The sequence below is a fragment of the Psammomys obesus genome, unplaced genomic scaffold (genome assembly GCF_907164565.1).
Source record: "Psammomys obesus unplaced genomic scaffold, mPsaObe1.curated_primary_1811, whole genome shotgun sequence".
NCBI lineage: Eukaryota > Metazoa > Chordata > Mammalia > Rodentia > Muridae > Psammomys > Psammomys obesus.
Genome location: NW_026596225.1, coordinates 3,620,172 through 3,642,669, shown reverse-complemented (window position 1 = coordinate 3,642,669; position 22,498 = coordinate 3,620,172). Strand labels below are relative to the sequence as shown.

Genomic DNA, 22,498 nt, shown 5'->3' with positions numbered 1-22,498 from the left:
TAGGCTCAAGGTGGCTCGCTTCATTCAAGCTAAGCCACAAAGACCTTCCACTGTCTCCTTTCAGGGAGGAAAACTGGGTGTTAGGCATAGATAATTTGCCAGAGAAAGGAAGGAACACTGTGGGCATAGGTTAAAGAGTGGCTCTGTTCTGGAGTGTCCAGGACTCCTGATTCTTCTCTGGAGAAGGGTCGGTTCACCCTTGCTTCCACTTTTTTCCTCCACATCTGCTTTTTCTCACAGTTGGTCTTCTTGCTGGCTGCTGCTACCCCACTCCACACGTATTATCTATCTGTACAGAATTTAGGCACCTTGCTCAGGGCTGCAGATAACAGGGATAAGGAAGCCAAGCACTTCTTGGCATGATCTTGAGGGTAGACTACCATTAGCCATGCAGAAATTACAGGCAGTTACTGGGAGTGTACCATGTAAGTGACACAAGACCTGTGGACACCTGCTTTGTCTCAGAAGATCTTCTGAACACCACGCTCTTTAGAATGCCTTTGGTGCCCTGGTCCTTTGTGCTTGCTTGTGTCCTGCTGCATCCAACTCATCTTTGCAGCTGTCTTTTTATTGGCAAGAATTTTGTAGCTGCAAAGTAGCTTTTATATGGTCACAGTCTCCTGTTTTTAACCTTTAAGCCATGAACGCAGCTTTCTCTGACTTGTTAGGACTCCTTTGTGTCCCCTTGGTTATCCTCATTGCCTGATGCAGCATAAATCCTAACAACACTCAACCCTTTTCATTAAAGCTTCTTGGCTTGGACTTTATGGGGAGAAAGATGCCAAGGGTGGGTGTATAGGTAGAAGCCTGGGAAATACTTAGTTTCTTGCTTTCCTTTTCCCTCCTATTTCCCTCCCCACTTTCTGGTTGCTCATGTTGATTAGTATATAGTTAAAACCACCTGGACCCTGAGCTGAAATCGTAGTTCAGGGTCTTAGAGTGAGCAGTGATCTTCTGTCTCTCACAGGCACTTAACGATGCCAAGCGGGAACTTCGATTTCTTTTGGTCTATCTTCATGGAGATGACCACCAGGACTCGGATGAGTTCTGTCGGTGAGTACATGAGTCTTTATTCTTTGCTGACTTTTTTTTTTCCTGACAGTTTTGAGTTAGCAAATTGTTCTTACATTGTTTTTATCCTATTCCTTAGCAATACTCTCTGTGCACCTGAAGTTATCTCACTAATAAACAGCAGGATGCTTTTTTGGGCTTGTTCTACCAACAAACCTGAGGGGTACAGGGGTAAGTTGTGTTTCTTTTGCCTTGTTGAGAATGTCAGAACATCCTTGGGGAAGTGTGGGAAAATGCCATGCCATTTCTTGGGTGGTTGTTCGGTGGTAGACATAATGCTAGTTGCAGTTTTGATTTATATCATTTAATTTTGTGAGCAGTCCTGAGAGATGAGGGCTGTATTGTGCCTACTTTGAGATTTGTGAAACAATCTTAGAGATGTTAGGACAGATCCAAGAACATACAGTTAGCTTAGAGTTGCAATGTGATTGGAACTGGCAGACTTTAAGGCCCATTCCTTACATTTAGCCATGCCATCACCAGAGACTTTCATTTTAAATCAACCTGCCCAGCAGCTCACCACTAATCTCTACAGGCTATTTACATTCATCTTCCCTGTCCAGTTTAAACAGAGTGAGCTCTTGAGTAGAGTATATTGTTGGAGTACTGGAGTGCTGACAGTGGATGCAGGAAGTTCCGCTCTTTCTGGCAGTAACTCTTAATTAGAGATAGGTAGTTTTTAGAAACCATTAGAGGATACAGAGATACCCAGTGAAGAACATGCAATCATTTTGTAGCCTTTTTGTCCAGCAACCTCTGTATATGTGAACACATCATACCTGGTGTTCAGAATCAAATATGCTGCAGCTCCTTCTCCTGCATCTTAGTTTTCTTTTAGGGACTAGGGGTGGGCATGTGTTTCAAGACAGGGTTCTGTGTAGTCTTGGCTCTCCTGGAACTCACACTGTAGACCAGGCTAGCCTCAAACCTACAGAAATCTGCCGGCCTCTGCCTCCTGAGTGCTGGGATTGAAGGCGTGTGCCACCATTGCCAGGCTGCAGCTTAGTTCTAAATCTTTACTCCTAATTGGTTTGTAGACACTTGGCATATTCCTGCAGCCTGTATTTTGCCATTCTAATACGGCTCTGTGGGGCTTACAAATACATGGCACAAAGGATATTTTTTTTGTAGGAAATTATAAAATTTCTTCTTTCATAATGTAAGAACATAGATGCAATTGCATTATAATAAAACTTTGGTTATTTACAGACCAACCATCTTACTTCATTTAGAGCAGAAAAACTAGCCTTGTTATGGGGAGAAAAAAAGCTTAGGAGTGAGTTAAGGAGGGAGTTAGACGAGGAGGAAAAGATGGGGCCATAGGTGGTGTGTGGGGATGATGGCCAACAGCGCGCAGCTGTGAACTGCAGCCTGCTCTCCTTTTGTGACCTTCACACTTTGAAGAAATGTTAGCCAAGCAGTAACCTAACCTGGTTCTCGGTAGAGCCTTCTTCCATTTAGTAGAATTATTTTAGAAACTTGCAGCCTTTCCCAGCATGGTGACAACAACTCACCAAAGAGGCTTGTCCTGTTCTAAGGACTCACCTCAGTTTAGAAACACAAACAGGTGACAGAAAGAAAAAAAAAAAATGAAGAAAGTAGGTGGGGGCTAGTGAGGTATGAGATCGGTAAAGGCACTTGCCACCAAATGTGATAATCTGAGTTTGATTATCCTACGTGGTAGAGAGAGGGAACCAGCCCCAGAAAGCCATCTTCTGATCTCTGTATACAGCTGTAGAGGAAAAAAAAAGAGAGGCTGAAGAGATGGCTCAGTAGTTAGAGCATGGCCTCCTCCTCTAGAAGACCATGGTCAGTTCCCAGCACCCACATGGCAGCCCACAGCTCTCTGTAACTCCAGTTCTGGGGATCTGATGCCCTCTTTCGGCCTTCACAGGCACCATGAGTGCATGGGATCCAGATGTACATGGTGCCAAAGATTGATATGCATAAAACAAAAATCTCTTCTAGCACTTATTTAAAAAAAAAGGAAAGAAACCAGTAGAAAAAAAAAGGTAGACAGAGAAAAATGACACCTTCCTTTTTTAATTCCAGCCAAGATTAAAGCATTCTGTCTATGCAAAGTCTGAGGGTTGATTTGCTTTATCCCCAAGTCTTACCTGTGCTCTCCTGGGTCTCTCTGTCAGTCTCACAGGCGTTACGAGAGAACACCTATCCATTTCTGGCTGTGATCATGCTGAAGGATCGCCGCATGACTGTGGTAGGACGGCTGGAAGGCCTCATCCAGCCCGATGACCTCATCAGCCAGCTGACATTTATTATGGATGCAAACCAGACTTACCTGGTGTCAGAACGCCTAGAGAGGTACTAGCGAGTTCTTTCTGAAAAGAGACAATTGGTGTGCTCGGAGGACTGACCTGGGCTCCACAGACTTTTTTCCCTTGTCTTAACCACCTTAAAAGCTTTTGCTTCAAGCTGAAATTTAGCTTAGAGTGCTGAACATCATAGAAAGAACTTAATGTGAAAAGGGTGGACTGGTTATAACTCCCCCTTACATGAATTACGTACAGTAATTACAGAATATTTGAAATGGACAAGTCGAAGAAGAAGGTTAAAGTGGTTACAGTTGGAGGGTACTTCATCTGTAGCACTAGTCTGAAGACAATAGTAGAAAACAAGGGGCTGGAGAGGTGGCTCAGTGGTTGAGAGTACCCTTTTCCAGAGGTCCAGAGTTCAATTCCAAGCAACCACATGGTGGCTCAAAACCAATATAATGAGATCTGGTGCCCTCTTCTGGCATGCAGGTATCCATGCAGACAAAACATTGTATACATAATAAGTAATTTTAAAAATATATTTAAAAAAAATAACCTTTAAAGGAAAATAATAGAAAACAAAGGAGAGGTCCATTTCTCTTGCCATATTCTCATGTCACTCAGCACCAGATGTGTTGGTGGTTTTTTCCACACACCAGGCAAGCAGTTAGGTGTTCAGCAGTGGACAACAGCTATGTCTCTGCTTAATCAGTTTCCACCCTCTATGCCTGCACGTATCATTAAACTCCACAGGTTGACCACTCAAGTCCCAGAACTGTTGCCTTTCACCTTTTCCCATTAGCTAGTTGCAGCCCCTGCATTGCTGGGTTTTTTTTTTTGTATGTCATTTTTAGAAGGATAAAACAAGGCTCTCACAACTTGTACCTTGATTAATTTATTCAAGCAGTTAGCAAACTCAGGAGTGCACATAAATTCACTTGTTTCAACTCTGAGGAAGTTGTTTACATTCTGTCCATCCAGAATCTAGTGCAGACTACATTGCATGAGCATGATGAACGCATGAGCAACTATCACAGGTACCGAGGAGATGACTGTCCAGAAAGTAAGTGCTTGGCATGCACTAGGACCTAAGTTCAGATCTTCTCACCCACATAAAAGCCAGGTACAGCTGCATGCAGCTGTGATCTTAACTCTGAGCAGGGAGGAAACAGGAGGTTTGCAGGTCATTTGGGCTAGCCAGTAATGAAGTTTCAGGTTCATTGAGAAACCCTGTCTTAAAAAATAATGTGGAGCCAGGTGTTGGTAGCACATGCTTGTGATCCCAGCACTCAGGAAAGCGAAGGCAGGTGGATCTCTGTGAGTTTAAGGCCAACCTGGTCTACAAAGAATAAGGACAGCCAAAGCTACAGAGAAACCCTGTCTAGGAAAACAAAACAAACAAAAATTAATAATAATGTAGGATGACAACAGCAGTTAAGACCATGCACTTCCCTTACAGAGAACCCAGCTCAGTTCCTAGCACTAAAGACGGGCGGTTCATATCTCCAACTGTAGGAGATCCTTCATGGGCACCTGTCTATTCATACACACACACACACACACACACACACACACACACACACACACACACACGTAAGTATAGGGCTGGAGAGATGGCTCAGCGGTTAAGAGCACTGACTGCTCTTCTGAAGGTTCTGAGTTCAATTCCCAGCAACCACATGGTGGCTCACAGCCATCTATAATGAGTTCTGGTGCATAATAAGATCTGGTATATACATAATAAACAAACAAACAAACAAACAAATAAATAAAATCTTTAAAAAAAGGGTGACTCTCAAAAAAAAAAAAACCAAAACAAAACATAAGTATAAATCTTTTTTAAAAGATTGAGGGAGCTGGAGAGATTGCTCAGCAGTTGAGAGCACTAGTGGTCTTCCTGAGGACTCAGGTTCAATACCAGCAGCCACACGGCAGCTCACAACTGTCTGTGACTCCAAGATCTGACACCCTCACACGTAACAGACATACATGCAGGCAAAATACCCTTGCACATAAAATAAGAATAAATACATAAATAGAAAAAGAAAAGATTGAGGGCCAGAAAGGTTGTATTTGTTTTCAAGCCTGAATCCTCAGAACCCACGAGGTGGAAGGAAAGTCCTGACTCCCACAGGGTGACCTCTGACCTCCACATTTATGCTGTAGCATGCTCTCTCCTTCCCCAGCACCATATACAAATAAATAAATAGATACAGACATGCAGAAGGTTACAGTGGAGAACAAAGGATGATGAAGTGCTTGGCTCTAAGTTGAACAGCTATAGTCACTCCCTCCACAACTCGGAATGTCAAGGAAGTAGGAGCAGAAAGAATAAAAGCCAGAGGTTGGGGAGAGGTGCGACAAAAACATGTCATCTGGACACAACACAGCCATTGCACCTCAGTTCACTGCAGCTGTGTCCTCTGCCCAAGACTGGGCTCATCAGCATTTCACCATGGATGGGGCCTCACAGGTCCACCCCTTCCCAGGGGGGCCTGTTGGCAGCCAGTGGTTGTTGGGAGAGCAGCTGCGATGCTTCTGTAAGTGGCCTCCCAGCTTCCCTCTGGCAAGAAACTGTACTCAGTGGCCACATAACGAGAGACAGAGGAGTTGTTGAGAAGTGTTCAGAGCCAAGGGAAGGGATGGGGGAATGGGAGTTGAAAATGACTAGAGTTCCTTGTGTAAATACGTGGAATTGTCACACAGTAAGTGGAGAGCCACAAGAGCTCTGTTAAAGGCACTCTACAAAGTGGACACCCAGATCTTGGCCCTGAGTCCCACATAAAGCTCACTCCTGAGGAAGCAGCAGTACACTCAGTCTGCTCTACCCTGCCTGTAATGCCTTCCTAGACCAGGGTTTCCACCCTGTGCCCAAATCTTCAGCCCAAGAGAAAACAGACGGGGAATATAGTTGAGTTCCTAACACTTGAGAAGGGATCAAAAGTACAAGGTCATCCTTGGAATACATCATGAGTTTTGAAACCACCCTGAAATACGTTAAGACTTTGTGTCTTAGCCAGGGTTTCTTTTGCTCTGATGAAACACCATGAAATCAGAGTAGGAACTCAAAACAGGACAGAAACCTGGAGGCAGGAGCTGATGTAGAGGCCATCGAGTCCTGCCTATCTGTTTGCTCAGACTGCTTTCTGACAGAACCCAGGACCACCAGCCCAGGTGTCCCCATCCACAGTGGACCAGGCCCTCCCACATCAATCACTAATTAAGCAGTTTGATCTTATGGAGACCTTCATTTTCTCAGCTGAGGGTCCTTCCTCTTAAGACTCTACCTTGTGGCAGGTTGACACAGAACTAGCCAGGACTGTGCTGAGAAAAGTCAGGACACGAAGGAAAAGAAGCAGAAGCCATGGAGGATTGCTGCTACCTGACTTGCTCCTCATTCCTTGCTCAGCCTGCTTTTTGATACCGTCTCTGAGTGCCTGCCTAGGGGGTGGGGCTGCCCACGGTAGACTGGATCATCTTTTGTCAGCCACTGTTAACAACGGCATGCTCTGCAGCCTTGCTAGGCCAGGCCTTCTCCAGTTGTGTTTGGAGTAACTCGTGTGTTTCAAATTGACAGCAGATAGAAGCCAGGAGCTGGGCATCATAGGCATATCTCTAACCTCAGTGCTTGAGAGGTGAGGCACTCGTGCTAAGGGCTGGCCTTCAAGACCAGGGGATTGGGAGAAACACAGTCAAGACCTGTGCTTGCCTGGCATGTAGCCAGCCCAGTCCTGGGTTCTAGCCCTAGAGAGGTTAGAGGGAGGGAGGAGGAAGACAGGCTAGGAAAACAGCTTTGTGAAATGAGGGTTTGGTTTGTACTCTGTCTGTCCACAGGGAAGAAAGGAACCAGACCCAAGTGCTGAGACAACAGCAGGATGAAGCCTACCTGGCTTCTCTCAGGGCAGACCAGGAGAAAGAACGGAAAAAGAGGGAAGAACGGGAGCGGAAACGCCGAAAGGAGGAGGAGGTGCAGCAGCAGAAGCTGGCAGAGGAAAGAAGGCGACAGGTGAGCCAGGCCTCTGTCCCTCATGTTCCCAGCATGCTGAGGACACCAGGGCTTGTCACCCAAGCCTTTGCACATGACGGTAGAGTTTTGTTGGGATTGTGGGTTAAGTTGATTCTCCACTTATTTTTTCTTGGTATCAGCGTTAGCAAACTGGCATTTTTGCTCATGGTGTATTTCTACTGTGCCTTGCTGCTTGCTTCCAGCCAGGATACACTCTTTCCCCATCCTCAGTGCCTGCACACAGTCAGCAGTGCGTGTGCTGTAGCACGCTGTTCCTTGTTTCTTGCCAGGATAGGGTTCTGTTTTATTTCTTGGGGTTTTTTTGGTTTGGTTTTGGTTTTTGAGGTAGGACTTGTCTGTGTGGCTTTGACTGTCCTGGAACTCGTTCTGTAGACCAGGCTGTCCTCGAACTCACAGAGATCCACCTGCCTCTGCCTCCCACGTGGGATTCACCACCTTACCTGGTTGCCAAGAGAGTTTTTTGCTTTTTTAAATTTTACATGCATTGGTGTTTTGCCTGCATTCATGTGTGAGGGTGACGGATCCCCTGGAACTAGAGTTACAGACAGTTGTGAGCTGCCATGTAGGTGCTGGGAATTGAACTTGGGTCCTCCGGAAGAGCAGCCAGTGCTCTTAACACTGAGCCATGTCCCCAGTCCTAAGAGGGTTTTGTTTTGTTTTAAGGAGTTGTTTTTACATTTTTTCCTCAGGTGTAGTGGTGCACACCTTCAATCCCATCACTCAGAAGGCAGAGACAGGTGTATCTCTGTCAGTTTGAGGCTAGCCTGATCTACATATCAAGTTCAGATCAGCCAGGGGTACACATAATGAGACCTTGCCTCAAATACCAATAAATGAGGTTTTGTCTATTATATGTCTATGTGATGTGTGAGTGCTGACACACACCTGCCACAATGCTTCTGTGAAGGTCAGAAGACAACTTTAGGGAGTCTACCCTTAGCGTGGTTTCTGGGGGTGAAACTCGAGTCTTTCTCAATAGGCCCAAGCACCATTACCTGCCGAGAGCTATCCTCTGGCCCCCTGAGAATTTTCTTACAATAATTGTCCATGAGTTTTCAGTAAACCTACGTAGTCATTGTATTCCAGGCTTCTTGTTTTCCTGTTGGAGCCATATCCTTACCCTTGCTTTGTGTCTCTCTAGAACTTGCAGGAGGAAAAGGAAAGGAAGTTGGAATGCCTGCCTCCTGAGCCCTCGCCTGACGACCCCGAAAGTGTCAAGATCATTTTCAAGTTACCCAATGATTCCAGAGTAGAGAGACGGTTCCATTTCTCACAGTCTCTGACAGTAAGGCTCACCTAAGCCATGTGGTACTTGTAGATTTGGGCAGTAGAGGGGTGAGTGGGTGTGTGTGCGTGCGATCGAGAGTCTGGTCTCCTTCCTCTTTGTGTTTGGGTCCTCGGAATAGAACTTTCGGCTTGACAGAACAGACTTTTACCAGCTGAGCCCTCTTGATGAGGTTTCTCCCAGGCCTTCACTTTAAACTGAAGATACTGTGTTCTGAGATACATGTGGTCAGAACAGACGCTAAGACTCTGAGACCTAGCCCAGAATGAAAATGAGGTTACGGTGTGGGAAAGAAGCAGCTAGTTCCACTTGTGTGTTTGTCTACAGTGAGAGGGGTGTGCACACCGCTCAGTATTTGATTTTACTTTTTGGGCTGGGAATAGAGTTTAGGGTCTCAGTAAGCTGTATCTCTAGCCCTCTTTTGCTTGCTTGTTTTTAAAGATTTATTTATTTTATGTATATGAATGCTCTGTTTTTACACACACCAAAAGAGGGAATCAAATCCCATTACAGATGGTTGTGAGCCACCATGTGGGTGCTGGGAATTGAACTCAGGACCTCTGGAAGAGCGGCCAGTCTCTGCAGCCCTGAGCCCTGGAATTTGTAGCTGGGTAACAGAAATGTGTTTCCAGAGCCCCAGCCATTTCTCCTCCTTGTGTCCCAATCACAGGTGCACGTGCTGGGTGGTGGCTGGGGGCGGGGCATTGAAGATGGGGTTTCTTCACATATCCCTGGCTATCCTGGAACAGGGCCAGGCTGGCCTTGAGGTCAGATACCTGCCTGCCTCTTCCTCTTTGAGTACTGGGACTAACTGTGCATCACTGTGCCTGGCTTTGCATGTGGAATTTCCTGAAGTTTCTACCCAAGTCAATAATCTGAGGGGAGAAGTTTCTATATGTGAAACCTAGCATGAATCCTCTAGGTTTTTTTCTAGTTTGCTTTCAAATTTATTTAGTGTGTGCGTGCGTGCATGTGTTGCATGTGGAAATCGGAGGTCAACCTCAAGTTGTTTTTTCTCAGGAGCCATCTACCTTATTTCCTGACAGAGTCTTCACTGCAACGTAGGACTTGCTGATTCTACTAAATTGGTGTGCTAACAGTTCCTGGGGATCTCCCTGTTCCCACCTCCAAAGCACTTTTTGGTTTTTTTCAAGACAGGGTTTCTCTGTGTAGCCCTGGTTTTCCTAGAACTCGCTCTGTAGACTAGGCTGACCTCAAACTTACAGAGATTCACCTGCCTCTGCCTCCCTGAGTGCTGTGGTTAAAAGTGTGCACCATCTCACCCAGCACCCATCCTTTTATAAAGATTTATTTTTATTTTATGTATATAAGCCTGTACATATATATGTATGTATGTTTTTATTTTATGTATATAAGCCTGCATGTATGTCTGTGTACCACATGCTTGGTGGGGTGGTGTTGCATGCCTTTAATCCCAGCACTCAGGAGGCAGAAGCAGGTGGGTCTCTGAGTTTGAGGACAGCCTGGTCTACAGAGTGAGTTCTAGGACAGCCAGGGCTACCCAGAGAAACCCTGTCTCAAAAATCCAAAACAAAAGACTTAAATGCTTGCTTGGAGGAGGGGCCTTGGGAGAGGAGAATGATGTCTAAAGGAGACACACAGTTAATTCCATGCTGACCTGGACTCAGACATTCCCTGACAGTGACATGTACCAAATAATTTAGTGTTCTTGAAAGCCTCTCGCCAGCCTGTGAACTCTGCCTCTCATATGCAGTCATGGTCAGCCCTTTGAGAGCACTACAATACAAACGTGTAAACCAATAACCACTGCGTGTGGTGACACACCACTTCCATCCCAGCCCTCTGGAGGCAGGCAGGTCTCTCTACAGAGTTCCAGGGCTACACAGAGAAACCCTGTCTCAAAACAAAGTAAAAACAAAAGCAACAAAAGAAAGAAAACCTAGAACAACTTGTGCAGAAAGCAAGGCATTGTTCCTAGAGGGATGAGGCCATGTGTACAAGACAGAGAAGCCAGCCATTCACACCTGCTCCAGCTAAGATAGTCTGAACATGAAAATAACTGTTGACATAACATGCAGCCTATCGGCTAAAATGGTGTGGATCTATTAGCAGAGTCAGTAGACTGGCTGGCACACCCTCCTGCAAACACCACCCCTCAGAGAAAACCTGGCAGGTGACAAGTGACATCACAGTCACTTAGACACCACCAGTACATGTGTCCAGTGTTGTCACTTCATTAGCTGTGAGTGCTTTAGGCCACTTAACGGACACAGAATGCATGAGTTGTACCTGAATACCTGAGGATTTGGGAAGGGATCCTGAAACCCTCATTTGAAGGTTGAGTGTTTACCTTTTTGTAATGTATCAGCTACAGTTTCTGATTTTGAGGTCACTTAAACTGTAACAAAATAACTACTGTCTCTGGGGCAGTGGGACACCAAGTTGGCAGACCACTTAAAATTAACTCAAAGCAAACATTCTATTTTGTTTTATTTTTGATTTTTCAAGACACGGTTTCTCTGTGTAGCCTTGGCTGTCCTGGAACTCACTCTGTAGACCAGGCTGGCCTCAGACTCACAGAGATCCACCTGACTCTGCCTCCTGAGAGCTGGGATTAAGGGCGCACACTGCCACTGCCTGACCAAAGGGAAATTTTCTGTACACTGTGTTTCCAGCTTTTCTGTGACTGAGGTTATTTCTGAGTAAATACTGGTAAGCTTTACTGGGTGTGATTGCCCCATGCTGGTGCATGCCTTTGAGCTCAGCACTGGGAGAGGGACAAGAGGGCAGGTGGAGCTCGTGAGTTTAAGGCCAGCCTGGGCTACATTGTGAGACCCTCACATAGGAAATAAAAATTTTAAACTGTTTAGCTTTGGGGGCTGGAGAGATGGCTCAACAGTTAAGAGCACTGTCTGCTCTCCCAGAGGTCCTGAGTTCAATTCTCATAACCATATGGCAGCTCGTAACCATTTATAATGAGATCTGGTGCCCTTTTCTGGTGTGAGGGCACACATGCAGACAGAACATTGCATACATAATCAATCAATCAATCAACCAACCAACCAATCAATCAATCAGTCTTTTAGAAATTGTTGAGCTTTACCTAAGGACAGATTCTGAAAGGGAAAAAAATGTAATTCAGAGGACTAGGGATAGGCTTGTGTGAATTCATTCTTTTCTTTTTTTCTAAGACAGGGTCTCTAGATAGCTATGGCTGTCCTGGAGCTCACTATATAGGCCAGGCTGGCCTTGAACTCACTATTTCTGCCTCCACAAGTGCTGGGATCATGCATTCTGTGTCCATTAAGAGGTTTGAAGCATTCACAGCTGACGAAGGGCGCATGCACTGATGGGGTCTAAGTGACTGTGATGTCACTTAGCTCAGGGAGTGCCCACCAGGTTTTCTCCCCGAGGTGGTGTTTGTAGGGAAGGGGTGGGGTCCTCAGTCTTTTAAATTTGTTTTTAAAGGCGTGTGCCACCACACGCTCCTTGTGAATTCTTTAAAAATGCTTTTCCGGGGAACTGGAAATCGTTGAAGTGATTCCATTTATCATGACGGCTGTGTACCTGGGTCATCCTGGGAAAGGTTGTGGCCATTTACCCAGCGTGTCTCCTCACTGTGTTCTTTCTCTGTGTGCTACCCACAGGTCATCCATGACTTCTTATTTTCCTTGAAGGAAAGCCCTGAAAAGTTTCAGATTGAAGCCAACTTTCCAAGACGGGTACTGCCCTGCGTCCCTTCAGAGGAATGGCCCAACCCCCCGACACTGCAGGAGGCAGGACTCAGCCACACAGAGGTTCTTTTTGTTCAGGACCTGACAGACGAATGACACTTTTCTGCTTCCTCCCTCCCACCCCAATCCCTAAAAGAAATGGAAAAACAAAAACGGAACAAGAGATAAATTCATATTATTATAATACAATATTTTTTTTAAAAAACTGCTGCATCCTATGGAGGGATCAGAAACCATGCTGCCTGCAAGAGTCACAGCCTGTGCGCGCGCAAGGTCAGCGACGAACATGCCTGCTCGGCCTCACCTTCCACGGCCTCCAGCACACCCTCCCAGTGGAGGCTCTCACCTCTAGCCCAGCCGATGTCCCGAGTGGGAAGGAGACATTCCCACGGTTTCTCATTCATTCTTGCTTTTATAGAGAATACGAGTGAACCCCTCCATCGGCCTGCTACAGCAGCATCTCCTGAGGACTTGCTTCTCCCACTTCTGGAGGGAGAGGGGAGAGTACAGAACAGACTGCCCACAGCTTATGACTGACTTTGTTTCTGTTTGCTTTGTAATGATAATGACCAAAGGAATGAGGCTGACTTAGGTGGTTTTTTTTGTTGTTGTTGTTGTTTTCTTTAAATTTATTTGATAAAGAGCCAATGCCCTGGGCTCCTTAGCCCAAGGTAGTGTAATAAAGGTGCCCTGGGCTAATTTGTGCTTATTTCTGCCATTGTTCCTCTCATTCCCAGAGAGGCCGTTTGCTCTGGTAGAGCTCTGCCACTTTTGTATCCCATTTGGAGCAATGAGAGGAGTATGGCCCACAGAGGCTGTGTGCACAGTTCACACCCGTGGGGGGTGCTCATTTGCACACTGCAGCTGTTCGTTGGCATCTGTACCAAGTGGTGGTATAGAGGTCTGAACCAAAGGATGGCAGCTCCTGGCTTGCCTCTGACGGCACATGCTGCTCTTCCCGATTTCCCTAACTTGCCAAGCTCGGTGCCTTTCCAAAGCACTAGCGGGACCCCCCCTCAGGCCCCCACTCCACCTGTGGCTGCTCTCCCTGTTTGAGTGCAAGTGTGATGATGTTTACCGTGCATAGACCCAGAGCAGGCCTGGCGGCACACACCTCTAGTCCCAGCACGTCGAGGCAGAGGCAGGCAGCCTCCAGGCCAGCCGGAGCTACCCAGTGAGACCCTGTCTCAAAGAAAGGTTTGAAGCAGAAACTTTAAGGGGAATCAGACCCCAGCCTTGGCCCGTTGCTGGAAGGCACATTCCGTATTCCGACAAGGCCAGTTAGCAGAGTCGGTCTTCAGCCTTCCTCATGGCCAGGGTAAAACAGCAGGAGTGTTTTTCTTTCTGTGTAAATGTCTCGTCTGTGGTTGAGTTTTGGTAGTGAGTACGTGGTTGAGCCATGTATTGACACATGCCAGTGTGCACTAACAAGTATTGTGGTGTGGACTAGCTAGGCCGGTCCAGGCTTGACACACTGCAGCCCTCTAGGACGGTCCTGTGGTCACTAGTGTGCTGTGAGGCAATGCGTTCCAGGCGACAGAAAGCAGGGCTGTGTTGCTCCTCTCTAGAAGGCCCTCCTACCTGCAGCTCTGCCTTCTGTGACGGGCACGTGCTGCTGCCCTCTGCAGCTCTCCACAGAAGGGAGCCTGGGAATGCGGCTTTAGCGCCAGAGGTTCTACCTTGGGATGTTAACACTGTAGCTGTCTGCAGGCTGGGTGAGAGAGCACATCTGATGCCAGCACCGCTGTGAAGGCGTCAGGGGAGCCTCTGAAGCTGTGCAGAGGGTCCTCCCCTTAGAGCCTCCCTCCCAGTTCCTGGTCCCGTCTCTGCCTGGCACATGGGCACGTGTACTGTGGAAGTATCTTGTGACAAGTTCTGGGGTTTTTTTCTTAGTCTCATTCTGTAATGTGTACATTTTATGCCTCTTGCCTTTTGATAGCTGCAAAAAGATGCCAGACTAATAAAACAAGGGCCATCTGTTGCCCCGACTCTGAGGGCAGCCTGTTCCGTGTCCTGGAGGCTTCTGCTGAAGTCCACCTCTCGCCATCTCTCCAGCCCCTGTAGTGTGGCTCTCAGGTTCTTGAGATAGGTTCTGATGGCCCACACTGGCCTCAAACTCTACATACTCAAGGCTGCCCCCTGCTCTACAGTAGCTATGACACAGTTCCATTTTCTTGGTGCCCCTAGTTCTGCTGTCCGGGTGCCGTTTCCCTTCTTCCTAGGTGAACTGTGGACTTCACGTTTTGTCCTTTTGCCAGTGCAGTCTGTGGCTCCCTAAGCCCCGTGAGCTTGAAGAGCCCGGGGAGCATTTGTCTTTGTTTAAATTGCCTCCAGTTGTCCTACCAGTTATTCAAAGGTCAAGTCGTGGATGATAGTATTTGTTTCAAGTTCTGTCCCGCACTCCCCACTGAAGTGGCCCAGCTGAATGACACAGGAATGACTAAGCCACGATGCCTGAGAAGAGTTTTGCAGCCTCAGTGGGTCCTGTCTGGTCTTTTCTGCAGAATTTTCTGTAGCAGTCAGGTTTTGTTTTTTTGTTTTCTCCTTGCTTGCGGAAAAGAGATGGCAAGAGAATTTCTGTCACTTCAAAAACTAAAAAACTAGGATCTCCACCTGATGAGTTGACAATTGCTCATGGTGCCAAGGCCAACGAAGAGTGTTGGAAAGTAGCCCCCAGAACACATAATCAGACCGTGTCGCCTGGTGCTGGACAGGGACCTCCACCTTGCAGCTGGTTGGCTTTTCTGTTTGTCTGGGGAGAGGTTTTGACTTGGAGGAAGGCAGCAACAGAAGGCCCACCCACAAAAGAGGCGGTGTGCCAGCCCCTGCTGCACCTGAGTTCAAAACCCCTCAAGAAACCTAGTGTACTTCAAATTTTTTCATAAAGGTTTACGTTGTATTGTAGGTTAACATTAAACGTTTTATAACAAAAAATTATACAGCCAGCTGTGGGTCTTTCTGTCTAGAAGCTCCCGTGTGAAAGGAAGGTGTGAAAGGTGATGTGGGGAAGAATCACCGGGTTCCTGAGTCAGAACAGCCCTTACTCAGAAACACCGAATCCCTTTGAGAAACGGCCACCTAGCTTGTGTAGGAAGAGGAGTGATGGGTCAGGGTTCAGCTGCATTTGTCAGCTGTGTGAGCTTTAGTTTCCCCAACTGCTAATGAAGCTAACAACCGCATTCCAGGCGACAGAAAGCGGGGCTGTGTTGCTCCTCTCTAGAAGGCCCTCCTAACTGCAGCTCTGCTTTCTGTGACGGGCACGTGCTGCCGCCCTCTGCAGCTCTTTGCCTTTGAGAAGTTTGAAGGGAGCCCCCAAACAAAAGTCTTAGCATGTGAGGGAGCCAGGCCTTTAATCCCAGAGGTAGGAAGTTCAGGGCCAGCTGGTGAGTCCAGGGCAGCCAGGCCACAGAGAAAAACCCACCCAACTCACAGCACGTTTGCTCCCCTGTCCACAGGAAGAGTTTGGAAGGAGCGCTGTCACGGAAGAGTAGTTGTCTCCCCTGTAAAGCAGTACTGTGGTCATGGAAATAGCTGTAGAAGAACTCGGGAGACTGACCTCCAGGGATAACTTTTTGCTACTGTTTTCATTTGATCCTTGGCCATTCTCTTCCTTGCCCTTTCCTGGTACAGAGAACTCTTTCAGAGAATTCCGTAGGGCCTTGTCACACCCAGCCCACTCTGCTGCATCTTCAAAGGTGGTGGTGGTGGGGCTCCATGGTTTTTGAACCTTTATGTGTATGTGTGTTTTGCTGGCACTTACATCTGCCTCGTGTGCACAGCTCCACCTTTTTCAAGCACATGCTAAGTATAAACTAGTAACCTCTGCAACTAATGACTAAGTCTGCAGACTATTCATCTAAGGTCAGAAGATATATTTCACATTTTATTCAAAGTTTGTCTATGAAAATTGTGGCAGTAACAAAGACAAAGACTGTTTAGACTGTCTTGACTGGCAGGGACTCTGGCCGTGTGACCTCTATTCCCTAGGCCAAGCTTTCAGCAGCTGTAAGTGGGCTGGCAGTAGCATTTTATTTCTTGAGAGTCTCACTATGTAGTCAGACTGGAACTTGCTGTGTAGACCAGGCTGGCCTTGAACTCAGGTCAGCAAGTGCTGGCATTAAAGACAGGCATCACCTTGCCAGGCCTGGCCGTCGCCTTTCAGCATGGCTGAATGGCTGTGTACAGCAGGTGTTCCCTAGACACCCTTGATGTTTTCAGAAATGTGTAGTTGGCTCAGTGAAGGTTTTCCTGGGTGGGCTGGAGTACATAGCTCCGTAGCAGATTGGCCCAGTGTGGATGTCTGAGGTCTTCCAGACTTGTCAGAACAAAATTTCACCCACATAAATAAAGGGTTGGGGTGAACTGTGGACTTGTGGCCCCTGACATACCTCATTTGCAGCACCTTTAGAACTCCTGTGTGCTTTAAAAAAAAAAAAAAAAAAAAAAAAGTGTGTACACACCATAAAGGAGCCGCCACTCCTCTTCCACTATGTGGCTCCCAGGAATTGAACTCTGATCATCAGAGTTGGCAGCAAGCACCTCTACCTGCTGAGCCATGCCCTGGCCCTACTGTGCTATTTACCCCTTACTAGAGTGCTTCCCTACACGTATGAGTCCAGCTACTGTGCTTGGCAAGCCTGCACAACCCTGCTGTTTCCTATTTGCCCCTCTTGCTAACTCTCAGGATGACACTGAAATGCTCAGGTTCCTTCTCTTTGAATTGAGGTGTGCTCATCCTGTAATGGAAAGCCGGCGAGCACTTTCCCGGCTGAAGCAGGAAGTGTTAGTAAAGCCCACTGGGCTACATGACTCTCAAGAAACAAGCCTGGGGGCTGGAGAGGTGGCTCGGAGGTTAACAACACTGGCTGCTCTTCTAAAGGTCCTGAGTTCAATTCCCAGCAACCACAGGCTCACAACCGTCTATGGTGAGATCCGGTGCCCTGTTGTGGTGTGTAGGTACACATGCAGGCAGAATGCTATATAAATAATATACTTAAAAAAAAAAAAGAAACCAGCCTGTCAGTAGAAGGAACTTGGTTTCCTGTGACTTGTCACCAGGAAGCAGGATTCTGCCACTCTGGTGGGTGCCCAAGTTCAGTGCTGTGGCACATGCCATCTATTTGGACTACTCTGTTCCCATCTGCCTGCCACCAAGCCAGGCTCCAGACACTGACAACCCATACTGCTCACCAGGTGACTCTCATGTCTACACTGTGGGTTCCTTAAAATCTTGCTGCTGTGGTTTTATTGTTTGTTTGTTTGTTGTTCGGTTGGTTGGTCGGGGTTTTTGTTTTGTTTTTTTAAGATTTTAAAATCTTGTGTGTGTTTGCCTGCATGTCTTTGTGTGCACCACTTCTGGGCCTGATGTTCTTAGAGGCTGGAAGAGGGTGTCGGCTGCCCAGGAACTGGAGTTATGGACAGTTGTGAGCCACTGCCTGGCTGGTATGGGTTGTAATTTTATTTTTTATGTATTGTGTGTGTATGGGTGCACCGATGCATGCACAAGCCCGTGGACATCAGCAGAGGTTACCAGATCATCTGGAAACAGATAGGCATTACAGGTAGTTGTGAGCCACTATGTGGCTGCTGGGAATCAAACTCAGGTCTGTGCCGGAGCAGTAAGCACTCTTAAGTCCTCTGTAGCCGATGGAGTTGTTTTAACATAAATGCCAAGTGCCTTTACCATAGGAGGACCACCTTCTGCCTTTCACTGTGGCTGCTGCTCTGTTTGCTTTTGAGGTTTTTTGTTTGGTGTGTGTGTGTGTGTGTGTGTGTGTGTGTGTGTGTGTGTGTGAGTGTGTGTGCGTGTGTGTAGCTGAGGACTTGGATTTGGAGCCTGTGGATCATAGGTAAATGTTCCACCATTGAGCTACATCCTCAGCCTTCACCAATTACCTACTAGCATCTGCCTCTGTGGGGGAGGCAGGGAGAGAGTAAGATTGTTGCTTTTCTGATTGTGATTTAGTTCTTTTTTTCAATGGTGGAAGAATTCAGGAAGTACATAAAAACAGGAGAGTCAGGCATGATGGTACACACGTGTGATCGCACGACTAGGGACACCAGGGTGGGAGGGACTCAAGTCTGAGGTCAGTGGGTTACACAGAACCTTCGTTAAAAAAAAAAAAAAAAAAGTAATAGCACACTAACTAGAGATGCCTGTTACTCATACACTTATTTACTCACTCTGTGCACAAGGAGGTGCATACCATAATAGGTCAGGGGATCATTTGTGGGACGTGTTTAATGCTCATAAAAACTTTCTTTTTTTTTCAGAATCCCAGCACTCAAGGAGGCAGAGGCAGGTGATCTCTGTGAATTTGGTCAGCCTGGTCTACAGAGTGAGTTCCAGGACAGCCAGGGCTACACAGAGAAACCCCCTCAAGAAAAACCAAAAAAAGAAAAAAACCTTTTTCAGGATGAAACTATAGCTGAGTTGTGTGTACAAGCCACTTGGTTCCATCTCAAGTATCAAAAACAGACACATAAAAACAGAACTTTAAAAAAAACATTTCTAGTTCCAGGACAGCCAGGGCTACACAGAGAAACCCCCTCAAGAAACAAAACAAGCCAGCAAGCAAACACAAAAATATTTATTACATTTGAAAATGTTTACAGATGTGTGTTGTTCTAAGTATGTGAGCATCTTGCCTGTATGCATGTCTATACCACATGCATGCCCGGAGCCTGTGGAGGTCAGAAGAAGAAGTCAGAGTCCTGGAGCTGGAGCTAGTGGTGATTATGGGCTACCGTGTGGGGCCTGGGAATCAAACCTGGATCCCCTGGAAGAGAAGTAAGTGCTCCTCAGCACTGGGCCCCAGTCCCAGCATTTGTTTATTTGTATTGTGATGTGTGTGTATGTGTGTATGTGTGTGTGTGTGTGTGTGTGTGCGCGCGCGTGCTTGTGTCAAAGAGCACACACACAAGGCCAAGAGGAACTTTCAGCCTTTGGTTCTCTGTGGGCTCTGTTTCTCTTGCTTCAAAACTTTTTCTGTGGAAATGGCATAACATGGTAAGTATATTATCTAAAAAATTTTCAAGATCGTTTCTCTGTGTAGCGCTGACTGTTCTGGAACTCACTCTGTAGACGAGACTCAGCCACTTGCCTTTGCCTTCCAGGTGCTGGGATTAAAGGTGTGCTTCAGTCTCACACTTTCTTTTCTTTTTCTTTTTTGAAACAAGGTCTCACTATGTAGTCCAGGGTCTGGAACTCTCAGAGTTTGCCTCTGCCTCCCTAGTGCTGGGATTAAATGTGTGTGCCCCTGTACCTAGCACCCTCCTTTTTAAAGATTTACTGTGTGTGTGTGTGGGTGCAGGTGCTCACCCTCAGAGACCAACAGAAGGCACTAGATCTCTCCTGAAGTGGCTGCTGGGATCTGGGAACTGAACCCGGGTCCTCTGAAAGAGCATCTTAAAGTGCTCTTAACTGCAGAAGTCTTCCCCAGCTCTTTGGGAATGGCTTTAAAATGGCCACAGCTCTTTGCTAGATAGATTATAAATTGATCAAAGTATTCTTTTACATTTAACCCTTCACTGCTTTAAGTGGCAGGTCGGTAAACAAGCCGTAACTGAGTGTGCGGCCGCGCCAGCTCCCTCAGGAGAGGGCAGAGGGAACTCGGGGTGGGGGTGCAGTTCAGTGGGAGAGTGCTTGCCGAGCACGTGAGGGGCTCTAGATTTGACGCCCAGCACCGGAACACAGTAAAAACAAGGACGGTTCTGAGTCAAAAAGAACAGAAGATTTTACTTAAAAAAAAAGAAAAGTTTGTGTTAGGGACTGGCAAGGTAGAGGCGCTTTCTATGAACACGTGACCTGAGTTCAAGCCCATTGCCCAGGTAGAGGTGGAAGGCCAGCACCAAGTCCACACAGCTGCCCGCCGAATTCCAAGTGTAGACACCCATAACCACACACCAAACAAAAATAACGTTTTAAAAGGTGTCTTTGCTATCTTAGCGTTGCAATCCAGAAAGTCTGTCCCTACAGCAGCGAATGAGTGTGTGCTGTCCCCTGCCTGTCAGCCACGGCTCTGGAGCTTAATCCATGATTCCCTTTGTTCTAGTCTGATTGCTGGTGCAGTTTGGGAATGCCAGGCATGGTGGTGCACGCCTTTGATCCTAGTTCTTAGGACTAGGGAGGCAGAGGCAGGTGGATCTCTATGGATTAGAGGCCAGCCTGGTCTACAGTGCCAGTTCAGGCTACACAGAGAAACCCCGTCTCAAAATCAAAACAAAAAGGGCAACTTGGGGAAGAAAAGGTTTATCTCAGTTTAGGCTTCCAGGTCACAAGCCTTTATTGAGGGAAGCCCAGTGGGACCTGGAGGTGGGCACTCAGCAGAGACCCTGGAGGAAAGCTGCAAACTGGCAGCTTCCAGGCTCTTGCTCAGCTGTTCTTTAAACATCGTTATGTGACTTGAACCCAGCACTCTATGCAGGCCTGGGAAGCACTCTACCAACTGAGGTACATCGGAACTTTACTTTCCACTTTTTTCATGAGGCCATGCTGTGCTTAAATATCTCAGACAACATTTAGACAAGAGCAAAAGTGCTCAGCAGACGTAGCTAGCATGCAGCCAGCGTACATGTGGGTGCTGTTACCGCCCTGCGTGCTGACCTGGAATGAGCTGTCTTGTTTGGGGGTCTTTCCCAGAATGCACCTCTCTATCCGTGCCTTTCTCTGGGATAGAAATAGCAGAGACCAGAGACTTATCCCAGCTTGCCACATTAGCACACCCCAAATAAGACAGTAGGAAGGTTATTTTACTACTGAAGTGGGCTAACTCCTGCTCATCTCACCTGGGCCACTGAGGAAGGAGGGGGGCCTGTGTTCGAGGCCCTGGGCCCCGGGGCTGGGCCAGCGTCTCACGTGCTCTCCCTCTGAGCAGCTCACTGGTTTAAGATTCTTGTTTATTCAAACCATGCATTCTGAAAACGACTGCATTGGCCCTTCCTTTCTGGTGTTATGGGGCATGTGATGGCTTGGGGTCTAGGGGTCAGCAGGAGCCATGTCGCAGGGGGAGCCCTCTGCAGGTACGCTGTGGGACAGTAGAGGGAGAGGCAAAGCGCATGGGCACTGGGAGGAAGGGCCCCAAAGCAAAGCGGCCAGCTGGTGTTGGAGAGTGGAAGGCCCTCTTAGCCCTCTGGTTGGCTGCAACCTTTGGCAAATTGGAAGTCCTTTTTCTGTGCCACGAATTAAGGCTGGTTTTACAGTCACCAGGAAGAGAAGGCGTGGCCTTGGGGCACATGTCTGTAAGTCCAGCCCTCTAGAGGCAGGGTTCTGAGAACTGGAGGCCAGCCTGGGCCACACAGCGTCAAGCCTGGCAGGAGTGCACAGCAGGACCTTGTTTCAGGGAACGAAATCAAAACGGAAGGAGGTCCCATGATTGGTACTCCTGGCGTGCCACAGGCGCCGCAGGTGTGCAGCGTCCTCAGCAGAGCACACTCTGCAACAGGGCGAGTCAGGGGAGTCGGGTAGCGAGGGAGGAGGGGCAGGGGCTGGGAAAGGAGGTCGGGCCAGTGTGCTGGCCGTCCAGGGCCTGCACCCGTGCAGAGGAGCTAGCTGCTGGAGAGGCGCCGGGGCACCACTGCATTCTTCCCTCTCTGCCTTTCTCTGAAATGAGTTGACATCACTGCCTCCTCCAAGACAAGACTGGCCCACCCAGGGCTTTCCAAAGGGCCAAGGCTTTCTACTTCCTGTGTAGAGTCTGAAAAGAGAAGGACCAGACCAGGGTCTTTGTCCATGGAAGCCTGGGGCCCATGGCTACCCTCATTCCTGTCAGTCCTAGAATGGGCTGTCTGGTCTGCAGTCTCTCTCAGGTGGTGGGGGAACAGAAGCGACAGGGAGGCCAACTGCCACTGGCCTTGTAGCGCCTCCTTCCTTCCTCATTCAGGGGCCTATCGTTGTTCGAGGTCCTAGCCATCATCTGAAGCAGCTGTTTGCCTGGGAACTTTAACCTCTGCTTCTGAGCCTGGCTTCTGGAGGTGAGAATTTTGTTGGCTTGGAGGAGAAGCCAGCTAGTTTTGTTGAATTTATCTGACACAGATGATATGCCAAGCTCTCAGTAGACACCCCCAGGAGTCAGGGCAATCCAATTTCCCCTAGAGAATGCCTAGGCTTTTACATGATCTGCGTGGG

At 47.6% G+C, this 22,498-nt stretch overlaps 1 protein-coding gene across 3 annotated transcripts in view; it reads left to right on the top strand.

The window, feature by feature from the left end:
• The window catches only part of Faf2 (Fas associated factor family member 2), a 43,683-nt gene extending 29,317 nt beyond the window's left edge, over positions 1-14,366 (top strand). For all 3 annotated transcript variants that reach the window (XM_055595807.1, XM_055595806.1, XM_055595805.1), the window contains 6 exons: positions 968-1,053; positions 1,151-1,242; positions 3,216-3,393; positions 7,179-7,350; positions 8,513-8,656; positions 12,286-14,366. In XM_055595807.1, the coding sequence (XP_055451782.1) occupies positions 968-1,053; positions 1,151-1,242; positions 3,216-3,393; positions 7,179-7,350; positions 8,513-8,656; positions 12,286-12,468 (855 nt within the window). In that variant the 3' untranslated portion in view covers positions 12,469-14,366. The remainder of the gene's footprint in view (positions 1-967; positions 1,054-1,150; positions 1,243-3,215; positions 3,394-7,178; positions 7,351-8,512; positions 8,657-12,285) is intronic.
• Positions 14,367-22,498: the final 8,132 nt, after the last annotated feature.